The 14,033-nt window shown below is 40.2% G+C and overlaps 1 protein-coding gene across 1 annotated transcript; it reads left to right on the top strand.

Moving 5' to 3' along the window:
* Nucleotides 1-166: 166 nt before the first annotated feature.
* Nucleotides 167-1,866, top strand: LOC310931714 (D(3) dopamine receptor-like; the record flags this gene model as incomplete). Its single annotated transcript, XM_083894945.1, has 2 exons — nt 167-1,249; nt 1,714-1,866. The coding sequence occupies 2 exons, from the start codon at nt 167-169 to the stop codon at nt 1,864-1,866; spliced, it is 1,236 nt and encodes a 411-aa protein (XP_083751071.1).
* Nucleotides 1,867-14,033: the final 12,167 nt, after the last annotated feature.

The following is a 14,033-nucleotide window of genomic DNA, read 5'->3' as shown; positions in this document are numbered from 1 at the left end:
GAAAAACACTCTCGAATGAATCGAGTCTAAACCAGAGGCCACTTCAGCTAATGTGAACGCTGCATTATGGGTAAACAAGAGGAGGTGAATGTGTTTTTCACGTCGACTCTGAGCAGCAGAAACACGAGCAGAGGATCTGAGGATCCAGATCTTCAGACGTGAGATGATGGATCTGTGGAACCAGACCAGCTCTGATGGAGGCTCCGCCTTCGCCGACACCTTCTTCCTCTTCTTCAACAGCGTGGTCCTGAGCCTGACTCTGGTTCTGGGTTTCCCCGGGAACCTGTGGGTCTGCTGGGTGGTCTTCAGGACCAAGAGCCTGCAGACGTCCAACAACGCCCTGCTGGTCAGTTTGGCGTCCAGTGACCTGCTGAAGTGCGCCGTGGACGCTCCTCTGCTGCTCTTCTCGCTGCTGCGCTACAGCAGGACGGAGAGTCCGCCCCGCGAGTCCATGCCGGTTCTTCTGTGCAGCGTGCAGCAGTTCACCTTCGCTCTGTGCAGCTGCGTCCAGCTGCTGACGCTGGTCAGCATCAGCGTGGAGCGTTTCCAGGCCATCGCCTTCCCTTTCCAGACGGAGAGGCGCAGAGCCCGGGTCCAGGTCTGGATCCTGTCCATCTGGGTCTGTGGTCTGGTTCTGGCCGTGACCTCTCTGACCTTATCGGACCACGCTCTGCTCTACTTACTCTGTCGTTCTCACGTCGTCCCCGAGTCCCAGACGCCGCTTCAGGCCGATCCGTTCGGGGCGTTCGTGCTGGTGCCGGTGTGGATGCTGTGCATCAGCCTCATCGTGGTTCACTACGTCAGGATCTTCGCCATCGTCAGGAAACATCGCAAGAAGGTCATCAACCACGGCGTCCGCCTGAGGTCCACGGTGTCGCAGCACGTGTGTGCGTGGATGAACGCGCCGCCGTCCGTCGCACGGACGCGCTTCAAATCTCTGCCGTCGGCCTGTTACAGGACCGGCTGCACGCTGCCGCCGCACGCCGTCCTGCTGCTGGCCGAGGGAGGAGGAGGAAGAGGAGGAAGAGGAGGAAGAGGAGGAAGAGGAGGGTGTGCGGTGCAGAGACCTTCAGAGATCGTGGGGGCCGTTTGTCTCATGACGCCCGGGGCCAGGGAGCGAGGGAAGAAGCACCTGGAGGGGAAAATGGCGCTGAGGTTCGGTTACATCATCGTGGCGTTCACGCTCTTCTGGCTCCCCCTGGTGGTCGTTCTGCTGCTGAGCGTCAGCGCGCGGCGGGAAACGGACAGAGTGAGTACGACAAACTGTTCAATGATTCGGTTCAAAAATCTAAACATCATGAACTGACCTTCATTCATTCATCAACATCTTCAAGGTCAACATTAATATTCATGTTTATTTGAGTGTTTTTATTTAAATGAACTGATTTTTGAAAATACCCTAACCCATTTGCTTTAGTAAAACAACAACAAATAGATTTGTTTTACTATTATTCACTGAAGTGTGTGTGTGTGTGTGTGTGTGTGTGTGTGTGTGTGTGTGTGTGTGTGTGTGTGTGTGTGTGTGTGTGTGTGTGTGTGTGTGTGTGTGTGTGTGTGTGTGTGTGTGTGTGTGTGTGTGTGTGTGTGTGTGTGTGTGTGTGTGTGTGTGTGTGTGTGTGTGTGTGTGTGTGTGTGTGTGTGTGTGTGTGTGTGTGTGTGTGTGTGTGTGTGTGTGTGTGTGTGTGTGTGTGTGTGTGTGTGTTTTCCCCTCAGTTCCTGCTGCAGCTGGAAACATCAGCTCTGGTCCTGACCTGTATGCAGGCGGCCGTAGATCCTCTCATCTACACTCTGGTCACCAGACAGTTTCGCTCTGAGCTCAGTAAAATCCTCTCGTCCGTCCCAGGATGTTTACGAGTCCCAGGATGAACCTGAACAATAGATTGTGTCACATCCAGGTTTGGACGCCATCGCGGTGTTTTCACCACCGCTGGAGTTTCTGGTCTTTTAAAGAAAACACGTCAACCATTTTGTGGTTTAAAAAAAAAAAAAAAAAAAAACTTATGTTAACCTCCTTAAATGTTTGGAGGCGATCGGTCAATCTCTGGTTAAACTGACACTTCCTGTTTCGTGGCGAATGGTCGAAATTCGCAGGAATTCCGATGGCTGCCGTGGCCACGCCTCTTTGGATTACGCTAATCGTTTGCCTTTGATGTGTCTCGTACAGTGTCGCGTGTTTTTATGTTTGTCCTGAGCTAAAATATCAATTTTGGTTTCACCTTAGGGGGCGCTGTAGAGCGCGGGTCAGTGTCTGACCTCATGGCTTACCTTATTAAAGCTGCGCGGAGGATTGTGTGAACCGCCGCCCTGCCAGCAGGTGGCGCTGTGCCCTTGACTGAGTTTACTTGTGCTTCATAACGTTGTTGTGTAAAGTTTCTACAGAAAAGTTACTTCCTGTTTGCCGTGGTCACGCCCTTTCTTTCGTTCTGATGATGTCATCACTTTAATTGAAATAAAGTGTTTTACAAAATGTATGAGATAATTTCAACTTTTTATTTCATAATTATGACTTTCAGTTCTTTTTATTCCTCTTTTTTTCCCATAGGATGTTTATTACGTGATCCACGATCAAATTTGACGAAAACTTCATACTATACTGTCGTCCAAAATCTGACATTTTTGTTGCAAAAAATATTTTGGTCCAAATTTTGATAAAAACATCATACTGTGTCGTCTGAAATCTGACAATTTTTTTGAAAACATTTTTTTGTTCCAGAATTTGTCAAAAACGTCATACATCGTCCAAATTTGACAAACACGGCCTACTACGCTATTCTGGACAAGATTAGACCATTTATTTGGAAAAAAGAAATTTGGTCCAAAATTTGACAAAAACGACATACTATACTGTCATCGACCTCAGTGTCATACTACACTATTTTGTCCAAAATCTGACCATTTTTTTGAAAAAAAAATTTGGTCCAAAATTTGACAAAAACGACATACTATACTATGTCGTCTGTGGGAAATAAATTGTTTTCATGTTCCCGTGGATGGTTTTAGTGTAAGGCTTTCTGTATGTTGTTTAAGATAACAATTAACCAACAGTCAAGCTGTGAACAAATGATAGGATTGTAAAAGCAGGGGTCGGCATGAGGTGCACAGGATATCTGTGGGTCATAAACAAAGTGTGTTGTCTTGTTGTAACTTGGATGATTTATGGTGTTTTTAAGATGCTTTGATGTAACTGTATATGTTTGAGCTCTCTGAAGCAAAGTCAGAGAACATTTAGACCATCTTGGTGACAGTCTCTTCCTTCATGCATGCAGTAAAGACTTGATTTAACTCCAGAGAAATTTCTTTCACATATCCAAAATTGAATTTTTTTTTTTTTAACCCAAAATGTTATCAAAACGTCATACTAAACTATTTCGTCAAAAATCTGACATTTTTTTTGAAAAAAAAAGAATTGGTCCAAAATTTTACAAAAACGACATACTATACTATGTCGTCCAAAATCTGCTAATTTTTTTGAAATGTTTTTTTTAGACCAAAATGTGATCAAAACGTCATACTATATTATGTCGTCGACCTCATTGTCATACTACACTATTTCGTCCAAAATAGGACCATTTTTTGGAAATAAAAATGTTGGTCCAAAATTTGACAAAAACGACTTACTTTATACTATGTCGTCCAAAATAGAATTTTTTTTGGAGTTTTTTTTTTTTACCCCAAAATGTGATCAAAACGTCATACTATACTATGTCATAGACCTCAGTGTCATACTACAGTATTTTGTCCAAAATCTGACCATTTTTGGAAAAAAAAAAAGTTTGGTTCAAAATTTGACAAAAACGACATACTATACTATGTCGTCCAAAATCTGCATATTTTTTAGAATTTTTTTTTTTGCCCAAAATGTGATCAAAACGTCATACTATACTATGTCATAGACCTCATTGTCCTACTACAGTATTTTGTCAAAATCTGACCATTTTTGGAAAAAAACATTTGGTCCAAAATTTAACAAAAATGACATACTATAATACTTCGTCCAAAATCTACATATTTTTTAGAATTTTTTTTTTTGCCCAAAATGTGAACAAAACGTCATACTATACTATGTCATCGACCTCAATGTCATACTACACTATTTCTTCCAAAATCTGACCATTTTTTTGAAAAAAATAAAATTTGGTCCAAAATTTGACAAAAACGACATACTATACTATGTCGTCCAAAATCTGCACATTTTTTAGATTTTTTTTTTTAGCCCAAAATGTGATCAAAACGTCATACTATACTATGTCATCGACCTCAGTGTCATACTACAGTATTTTGTCCAAAATCTGACCATTTTTTGAAAAAAAAAATTTGGTCCAAAATTTAACAAAAACGACATACTATACTATGTCGTCCAAAATCGAAAACATTTTTGAATTTTTTTTTTACCCAAAATGTGATCAAAACGTCATACTATACTATGTCATCGACCTCCGTGTCATACTACAGTATTTTGTCCAAAATCTGACCATTTTTTGAAAAAAAACATTTGGTCCAAAATTTAACAAAAACGACATACTATACTATGTCGTCCAAAATCTGCATATTTTTTAGAATTTTTTTTTTTGCCCAAAATGTGATCAAAACTTTTGTCCACTAGAGGGCAGTTTGAATAATTTCTCAGCCAATAATCAAATTTGACCTTACATGTAGAAACACTTTTGTCCACCCGAGGGCGAGTCTGAAGAATCAAGCAGCGATTAACCTGATTTGACCTTACATGTAATATCAAACTTGTCCACCAGAGGGCAGTCTGAATGATTTCTCATCCATAAATCAAATTTGACCTTACATGTAATGACATGTTTGTCCACCAGAGGGCAGTCTGAATAATACAGCAGACATAAATCAAATGTTACCCTCCTTGTAAAAACACATTGGTTCCACCATGTGAACCAATCCATTACCCATAATGCTTTGTGAAAACTTAAAAGTGAAGAAAACAGTGTCTTTTGTCTAAAATAAATCACATTTTGACTGTGAAACATTTGACAAAAGATGGTAAAACAGTGTCAAAAAGTTTGTGATACATAATTCTGTAATAATTCAAGTTTTATCATTTAATTCTTTACCAGCACCATGAGTGATAAGACTTTAGTGGACTTTAAATACTCTGTTATTCTCCAGTGAATGTAGTTTAACACACTGGATGAAACACACCATGTGATGGTTTGCCCAAAGGAGGGCAGTGCTCAACATTAATTATAAATATATTTTTCATGTCATGTTTTACCTTAAATGTAATGATAAATTTAGCCACTAGAGGGCAGTTGAAATAATTAAACAGCTTTAAATCAGATTTGTCATAACATTTAATGACATGTTTGTCCACCAGAGGGCAGTTGAGGAATCCAGCAGCGATAAACCTGATGTGACCGTACTTCTAATGACACGTTTGTCCACTAGAGGGCAGTTTGAATAATTTCTCATCCAATAATCAAATTTGACCTTACATGTAATAACATGTTTGTCCACCGGAGGGCAGTCTGAAGAATCCAGCAGCGATAAACCTGATGTGACCTTACTTCTAATATCACGTTTGTCCACTAGAGGGCAGTTTGAATAATTTCTCAGCCAATAATCAAATTTGACCTTACATGTAGTAACAGTTTTGTCCACCGGAGGGCAAGTCTGAAGAATCAAGCAGTGATAAACCTGATTTGACCTTACATGTAGTAACACGTTTATCCACCAGAGGGCAGTCTGAAGAATTTAACAGCCATAAATCACATTTAACCTTACATGTAGTAACACTTTTGTCCACCGGAGGACAGTCTAAATAATTTAGTATCCATAAATCAAGTTTGACCTTCCATGTAATCTCAAACTTGTCCACTAGAGGGCAGTCTGAATGATTTCTCATCCAATAATCAAATTTGACCTTACATGTAATAACATGTTTGTCCACCGGAGGGCAGTCTGAAGAATCCAGCAGCGATAAACCTGATGTGACCTTACTTCTAATGACACGTTTGTCCACTAGAGGGCAGTTTGAATAATTTCTCAGCCAATAATCAAATTTGACCTTACATGTAGTAACAGTTTTGTCCACCGGAGGGCAAGTCTGAAGAATCAAGCAGTGATAAACCTGATTTGACCTTACATGTAGTAACACGTTTATCCACCAGAGGGAAGTCTGAAGAATTTAACAGCCATAAATCACATTTAACCTTACATGTAGTAACACTTTTGTCCACCGGAGGGCAGTCTGAATAATTCAGCAGCCATAAATCAAATGTGACCCTCCTTGTAAAAACACTTTTGTTCACCAGGAAGCTGTTCCATGTACCATGTGAACCAATCCATTACCCATAATGCTTTGTGAAAACTTAAATGTGAAGAAAACGGTGTCTTTTGTCTAAAATAAATCACATTTTGACTGTGAAACATTTGACAAAAGATGGTAAAACAGTGTCAAAAAGTTTGTGATACATAATTCTGTAATAATTCAAGTTTTATCATTTAATTCTTTACCAGCACCATGAGTGATAAGACTTTAGTGGACTTTAAATACTCTGTTATTCTCCAGTGAATGTAGTTTAACACGCTGGATGTAACTCACCATGTCATGGTTTGCCCACAGGAGGGCAGTGTTCAACATTAATTATAAATATATTTTTCATGTCATGTTTACCTTAAATGTAATGATAAATTTAGCCACTAGAGGGCAGTTGAAATAATTAAACAGCTTTAAATCAGATTTGTCATAACATTTAATGACATGTTTGTCCACCAGAGGGCAGTTGAGGAATCCAGCAGCGATAAACCTGATGTGACCTTACTTCTAATGACACGTTTGTCCACTAGAGGGCAGTTTGAATAATTTCTCATCCAATAATCAAATTTGACCTTACATGTAATAACATGTTTGTCCACCGGAGGGCAGTCTGAAGAATCCGGCAGCGATAAACCTGATGTGACCTTACTTCTAATGACACGTTTGTCCACTAGAGGGCAGTTTGAATAATTTCTCAGCCAATAATCAAATTTGACCTTACATGTAGTAACAGTTTTGTCCACCGGAGGGCAAGTCTGAAGAATCAAGCAGTGATAAACCTGATTTGACCTTACATGTAGTAACACGTTTATCCACCAGAGGGCAGTCTGAAGAATTTAACAGCCATAAATCACATTTAACCTTACATGTAGTAACACTTTTGTCCACCGGAGGACAGTCTTAATAATTTAGTATCCATAAATCAAGTTTGACCTTCCATGTAATCTCAAACTTGTCCACTAGAGGGCAGTCTGAATGATTTCTCATCCAATAATCAAATTTGACCTTACATGTAATAACATGTTTGTCCACCGGAGGGCAGTCTGAAGAATCCAGCAGCGATAAACCTGATGTGACCTTACTTCTAATGACACCTTTGTCCACTAGAGGGCAGTTTGAATAATTTCTCAGCCAATAATCAAATTTGACCTTACATGTAGTAACAGTTTTGTCCACCGGAGGGCAAGTCTGAAGAATCAAGCAGTGATAAACCTGATTTGACCTTACATGTAGTAACACGTTTATCCACCAGAGGGCAGTCTGAAGAATTTAACAGCCATAAATCACATTTAACCTTACATGTAGTAACACTTTTGTCCACCGGAGGACAGTCTAAATAATTTAGTATCCATAAATCAAGTTTGACCTTCCATGTAATCTCAAACTTGTCCACTAGAGGGCAGTCTGAATGATTTCTCAGCCAATAATCAAATTTGACCTTACATGTAGTAACAGTTTTGTCCACCGGAGGGCAAGTCTGAAGAATCAAGCAGTGATAAACCTGATTTGACCTTACATGTAGTAACACGTTTATCCACCAGAGGGAAGTCTGAAGAATTTAACAGCCATAAATCACATTTAACCTTACATGTAGTAACACTTTTGTCCACCGGAGGGCAGTCTGAATAATTCAGCAGCCATAAATCAAATGTGACCCTCCTTGTAAAAACACTTTTGTTCACCAGGAAGCTGTTCCATGTACCATGTGAACCAATCCATTACCCATAATGCTTTGTGAAAACTTAAATGTGAAGAAAACGGTGTCTTTTGTCTAAAATAAATCACATTTTGACTGTGAAACATTTGACAAAAGATGGTAAAACAGTGTCAAAAAGTTTGTGATACATAATTCTGTAATAATTCAAGTTTTATCATTTAATTCTTTACCAGCACCATGAGTGATAAGACTTTAGTGGACTTTAAATACTCTGTTATTCTCCAGTGAATGTAGTTTAACACGCTGGATGTAACTTACCATGTCATGGTTTGCCCACAGGAGGGCAGTGTTCAACATTAATTATAAATATATTTTTCATGTCATGTTTTACCTTAAATGTAATGATAAATTTAGCCACTAGAGGGCAGTTGAAATAATTAAACAGCTATAAATCAGATTTGTCATAACATTTAATGACATGTTTGTCCACCAGAGGGCAGTTGAGGAATCCAGCAGCGATAAACCTGATGTGACCTTACTTCTAATGACATGTTTGTCCACTAGAGGGCAGTTGAGGAATCCAGCAGCTATAAATCAGATTTGACCTTACTTGTAATGTCAAACTTGTCCACTAGAGGGCAGTTGAAATAATTAACTATATGTAAATCAGATTTTACCTCACATGTAATAACACCTTTGTCCACTAGAGGGCAGTCTGAAGAATTTAGCAGCCATAAATCAAATTTGATGTTACATGTAATGACATGTTTGTCCAATTGAGGGCATTCTGAAGAATCCAGCAGCCATAAATCAGATTTGACCTTACATGTAATTACACCTTTGTCCACTAGAGGGCAGTCTGAAGAATTTAGCAGCCATAAATCAGATTTGACCTTACATGTAATGTCAAACTTGTCCACTAGAGGGTAGTTTAAATAATTAAATATCCATACATCAAATTTGAGCTTACATGTAATGACATGTTTGTCCACTAGAGGGCAGTTTGAAGAACCCAGCAGCCATAAATCAGATTTGACCTTACATGTAATAACAACTTTGTCCACCAGAGGGCAGTCTGAATAATTCAGCAGCCATAAATCAAATGTGACCCTCCTTGTAAAAACACATTGGTTCCACCATGTGAACCAATCCATTACCCATAATGCTTTGTGAAAACTTAAATGTTAAGAAAACGGTGTCTTTTGTCTAAAATAAATCACATTTTGACTGTGAAACATTTGACAAAAGATGGTAAAACAGTGTCAAAAAGTTTGTGATACATATTTTTGTAATAATTCAAGTTTCATCATTTAATTCTTTACCAGCACCATAAGTGATAAGACTTTAGTGGACTTTAAATACTCTGTCATTCTTCAGTGAATGTAGATCAACGCAGCACAGTTTAAATACTGAAGTAGCACTGAATGAAACTCACCATGATATGTCATGGTTTGCCCACAGGAGGGCAGTCTCAAAGTTTAACCATTTGTGTGTTTCTTGTAATTCACATAGTCCCAAAGTTCTTTATCAAAGAGGAAGAACTTTATCTCATATTCTCTGTAAATGTTAGTTTATGTGTAATGTTAGTTTGGTCCACCAGTGGGCACTCTGAAGAAACGGCAACCATAAATAAAAGCAGCAGTCAGGGAATGCAGCATTAGTGTGTTCAGTGGACCCAGTGTTGGTGCTGTCAGTGAACACAGCATCAGTTTGGTCAGTGAACGCAGCATCAGTGTGGTCAGTGAACGCAGCATCAGTGTGGTCAGTGTACGCAGCATCAGTGTGGTCAGTGAACGCAGCATCAGTGCGGTCAGTGAACGCAGCATCAGTGTGGTCATCTGACCAGTATTTTTTACAGTTGAGTTTTAATGTTTTGAGCATTTTTTACAGTGTAGGTTGTGCATAGGTTGTATTTTTTATCAGTTATGGATGTTTGTTCTGCTCTTTTATAAAGTTATGTTGACTTTACAAAAATGATGTTGGGACAACTTAAGATAAGTAAATATCATCAACATTAAAGAAAAGCATTAAGTCAACATAAACAATCATGTTTGTTTAGCAGATGTTAACTGAATTTATACATGAAATAAAAGATTTAAATGCATTTAAAAGTCATTTTGGTGCTCGCCCCCTCCCCTCCTGTTAAATGGCTGCATGAGTGGGTGTGTCTGTCAGTGGGTGGGTGTGTCTGTGGGTGTGTCTTTCAGTGGGTGGGTGTGTCAGTGGGTGTGTCAGCTTGTCTTTGCCCCTGCAGGTTGGCCAGAGAAACCCCTTTCCCTGGTTTCCCTCTAACTCACCTGCTGCATGTTACTGTGATTGCCTCCACTCAGTTCACTCAGTCTGGAGCAGTTCACCAGTTTGGAGGTTTGTTTGATCTTGACTTTGAGTCCTGACTGTCACATGTTAGCATTTGTGTTAGCCCATTAGCTTTTTGTTTGTTAGCATCTTAGCCCAGTAGTTTTTTGTATGTTAGCCATTAGCATTTTATTTGTTGGCATATTAGCATTGAATGTCAGTCCATTAGCTTTTTGTATATTAGCCCATTAACTTTTTGTGTTGTATATTAGCATTTATGTCAGCCTATGGTTAGTTGGCACCTGTAGGTTCGCTCAGTAGCTTTTAGTTTGTTGGCATGTTAGCGTTTGTGTTAGCCCATTAGTTTTTTGTTTGTGAGCAACTTAGCCCAGTAGTTTGTTGTATGTTAGCCATTAGCATTTTGTTTGTTTGCATATTAGCATTGTATGTCAGTCCATTAACTTTTTGTGTTGTATATTAGCATTTATGTCAGCCTATGGTTAGTTAGCATTTGTATGTTCGCACATTAGCTTTTAGTTTGTTAGCATGTTAGCATTTGTATGTTAGCTCACTAGCTTTTAGTTTGTTAGCATTTTCAGTTAGCCTGTTGATACTGGCTTGTTTAAATATAATTAACAATTTGGCGACAATGTTCTTAATTTAGTGATGAATTTGATGAAAAACATTTGATGTTTGCAGTCCTCACACCTGCTGTAGCAGTAGCTAACGCTAGCTAGGAGGCAGCACATGGTGAGTGAAGTGTTTGCTCTGCACTTTCTCTTTTTTTTTTTCTCATTTTTGAAATGAAATGTTTGGTGTGGTTTAAAAACAATGAAAGGATTCCAAAGGTGTGTGTAGAGGGGCCCCTCAAGACAAACAGGTTTGGGTCCATTGATTTGTGTTCTTTGGTTTTATTTTTGGTGTTTGTACAAACGAGGTTTACAAAGGTTTTTACTCTGAACATCTTTCATAAAACATGTGGTATGGTGTCCTGTGAGTGTCAAATGTGCGGTGTTGAAAACAAGGTTTTGCCAGAGTTGAAAGGTTTTTTTTAACTGTGGTGTTTGACTTAGCACTGTGCTGTATATAAAGGTTTGTGTCTTTTTGGTTTGGTGTGAGGTTTTTCCTGTTGTGCATCAAAAGGTTCCAACTACAAAGTGGTTTCATCAAATCTAAAAGCTCTCAGGTTTTGGTCTTCAAGACAAAAGGTGTCAATGGTGTGTTTTTACTTTCTGGGTTTTTCTCTGGGTAAACCAACTTAAAATGGCTGAAAGCTGAATGAAATGGTTTTGATAACATTCAAACAGGTTTGATATGTGTGGTGTACTTGGTTAGGGTTAGGGTTTTTGGGTTAGGGTTGGGGTTAGGGTTAGGCTAACCCTAACCCCGGTTTGTTTGTACAAACCAGGTTTAGAAAAATCAACTTTAAGCCGTTTTGCTCAATGGGATTTATCATCTCAAAGGTATTTTGGTTTAAGGTTGCTTACTTTTGGTGTTTGATTACATGGCGTACTGAGGGGCTTTGGTTTGAGTGTCAAATGTGTGGTATTTAAAGTTTTAAACACAAGAGGGCGCTGGTATGGGACAAAGTGGGGAAAAATACCACTGCGCTGTATAGTGTTTGTATTTTGGTGTGAGGTTTTTCCTGCTGTGCATAAAAAGGTGAACTACTTTGGAATCAAGGACCCAACATGGCTTCAATCTCCAAGTTCCAAAGATGGTGAGTAAACCAGACTCCTCCTCTAATATGAGACACTGATGTTTGCTGCTGCTTTAGTTTTTGTTTTCATATCTGTTCCAGAATCAAGACCCGACATAGACCTTGTAATGGAACAGTCACGCTTGGTGGACGTCCAGGACAACTTTGACCAACTCTGAACACCGACTGTCAGAAGAGGAGTATTGTGTTTGCTGCTGCTTTTGTCTCTGTTCATTTGTTTGTTTTTCCTAATCTGTTCCAGAATGGAGACCCAACATGGTCGACCTCAAGGTGGTGCTTGGTGGACGTTCTGGACAACTTCGACGAACTCTGAACACAGACTGTCGGAAGAGGATGAGTATGGTGATATTTTTGTTTGCGTCATTGTTGTTGAACTCTACTTTCGTCTACAGTCGCCTCTTCCCTGATATCATCGGTGACTCCCACTGCACAAGAAGAACCTACAGTGGTGAGTATATCAGATTCCTTTGGACATCAGTGACAGTTTGTTACTGCTTTTCAGTTTCGTTTTTTCCTAATCTGTTTCAGAATGGAGACCCAAGGCTTGGTTGACTTCCTACGTCCTGGACAACTTCGAAGAACTCTGAACCCCAGCTGTCGGAAGAGGATGAGTATGGTTAGTTTTGTTTGCTGCTGCTTTTCTCTTTTATCTGTTTGTTTTTCCTAATCTGTTCCAGAAGGGAGACCCAACATGGTCGACCTCGAGGTGGTGCTTGGTGGATGTTCTACCCTACAGTCACCTCTTCCCTAATCTGGTCTGTGACTCCCACTGCACAAGAAGAACCTGCAGTTGTGAGTATATCAGATTCCTTTGGACATCAGTGACAGTTTGATGCTACTTTTCAGTTTCGTTTTTCCTAATCTGTTTCAGAATGGAGACCCAAGGCTTGGTGGTCTATTGTGGTCGACCTCGAGGTGGTGCTTGGTGGACGTTCTGGACAAATTGGACGAACTCTGAACACAGACTGTCGGAAGAGGATGAGTATGATATTTCTTTTTGTTTGCGTCATTGTTGTTGACCTCTACTTTCGTCTACAGTCGCCTCTTCCCTGATCTCATCGGTGACTCCCACTGCACAAGAAGAACCTACAGTGGTGAGTATATCAGATTCCTTTGGACATCAGTGACAGTTTGATACTGCTTTTCAGTTTTGTTTTTCCTAATCTGTTCCAGAATGTCGACCCAACATGGTCGACCTCGAGGTGGTGCTTGGTGGACGTTCTGGACAACTTTGACGAACTCTGAACACAGACTGTCGGAAGAGGATGAGTATGGTGATATTTCTTTTTGTTTGTGTCATTGTTGTTGACGTCTACTTTCATCTACAGTCGCCTCTTCCCAGATCTGGTCGGGACTCCCACTGCACAAGAAGAACCTACAGTGGTGAGTATATCAGATTCCTTTGGACATCAGTGACAGTTTGATGCTACTTTTCAGTTTCGTTTTTCCTAATCTGTTTCAGAATGGAGACCCAAGGCTTGGTGGTCTATTGTGGTCGACCTCGAGGTGGTGCTTGGTGGACGTTCTGGACAACTTCGACGAACTCTGAACACAGACTGTCGGAAGAGGATGAGTATGGTGATATTTCTTTTTGTTTGTGTCATTGTTGTTGACGTCTACTTTCATCTACAGTCGCCTCTTCCCAGATCTGGTCGGGACACCCACTGCACAAGAAGAACCTACAGTGGTGAGTATATCCGATTCCCTTGAACAACAATGAAAGTTTAATGCTGTTTTTCAGTTTCGTTTTTCCTAATCTGTTTCAGAATGGAGACCCAAGGCTTGGTGGACTTCCTACGTCCTGGACAACTTAGAAGAACTCTGAATCCCAGCTGTCGGAAGAGGGTGAGTATTGTTGGTTGTTTGCTGCTGCTTTTGACTCCGTTAATTTGTTTGTTTTTCCTAATCTGTTCCAGAAGGGTGACCCAACATGGTCGACCTCGAGCTGGTGCTTGGTGGAACTTCCACCTTACAGTCGCCTCTTCCCTGGTCTCATCGGTGACTCCTACTGCACAAGAAGAACGTGCAGTGGTGAGTATATCAGATTCCTTTGGACATCAATGACAGTTTATTACTGCTTT

Source organism: Microchirus variegatus (assembly GCF_963457635.1).
Source record: "Microchirus variegatus genome assembly, chromosome: 9".
Lineage (NCBI taxonomy): Eukaryota > Metazoa > Chordata > Actinopteri > Pleuronectiformes > Soleidae > Microchirus > Microchirus variegatus.
Note: the sequence above shows the minus strand (reverse complement) of the source record. Positions and strands in the feature narration are given on the sequence as shown.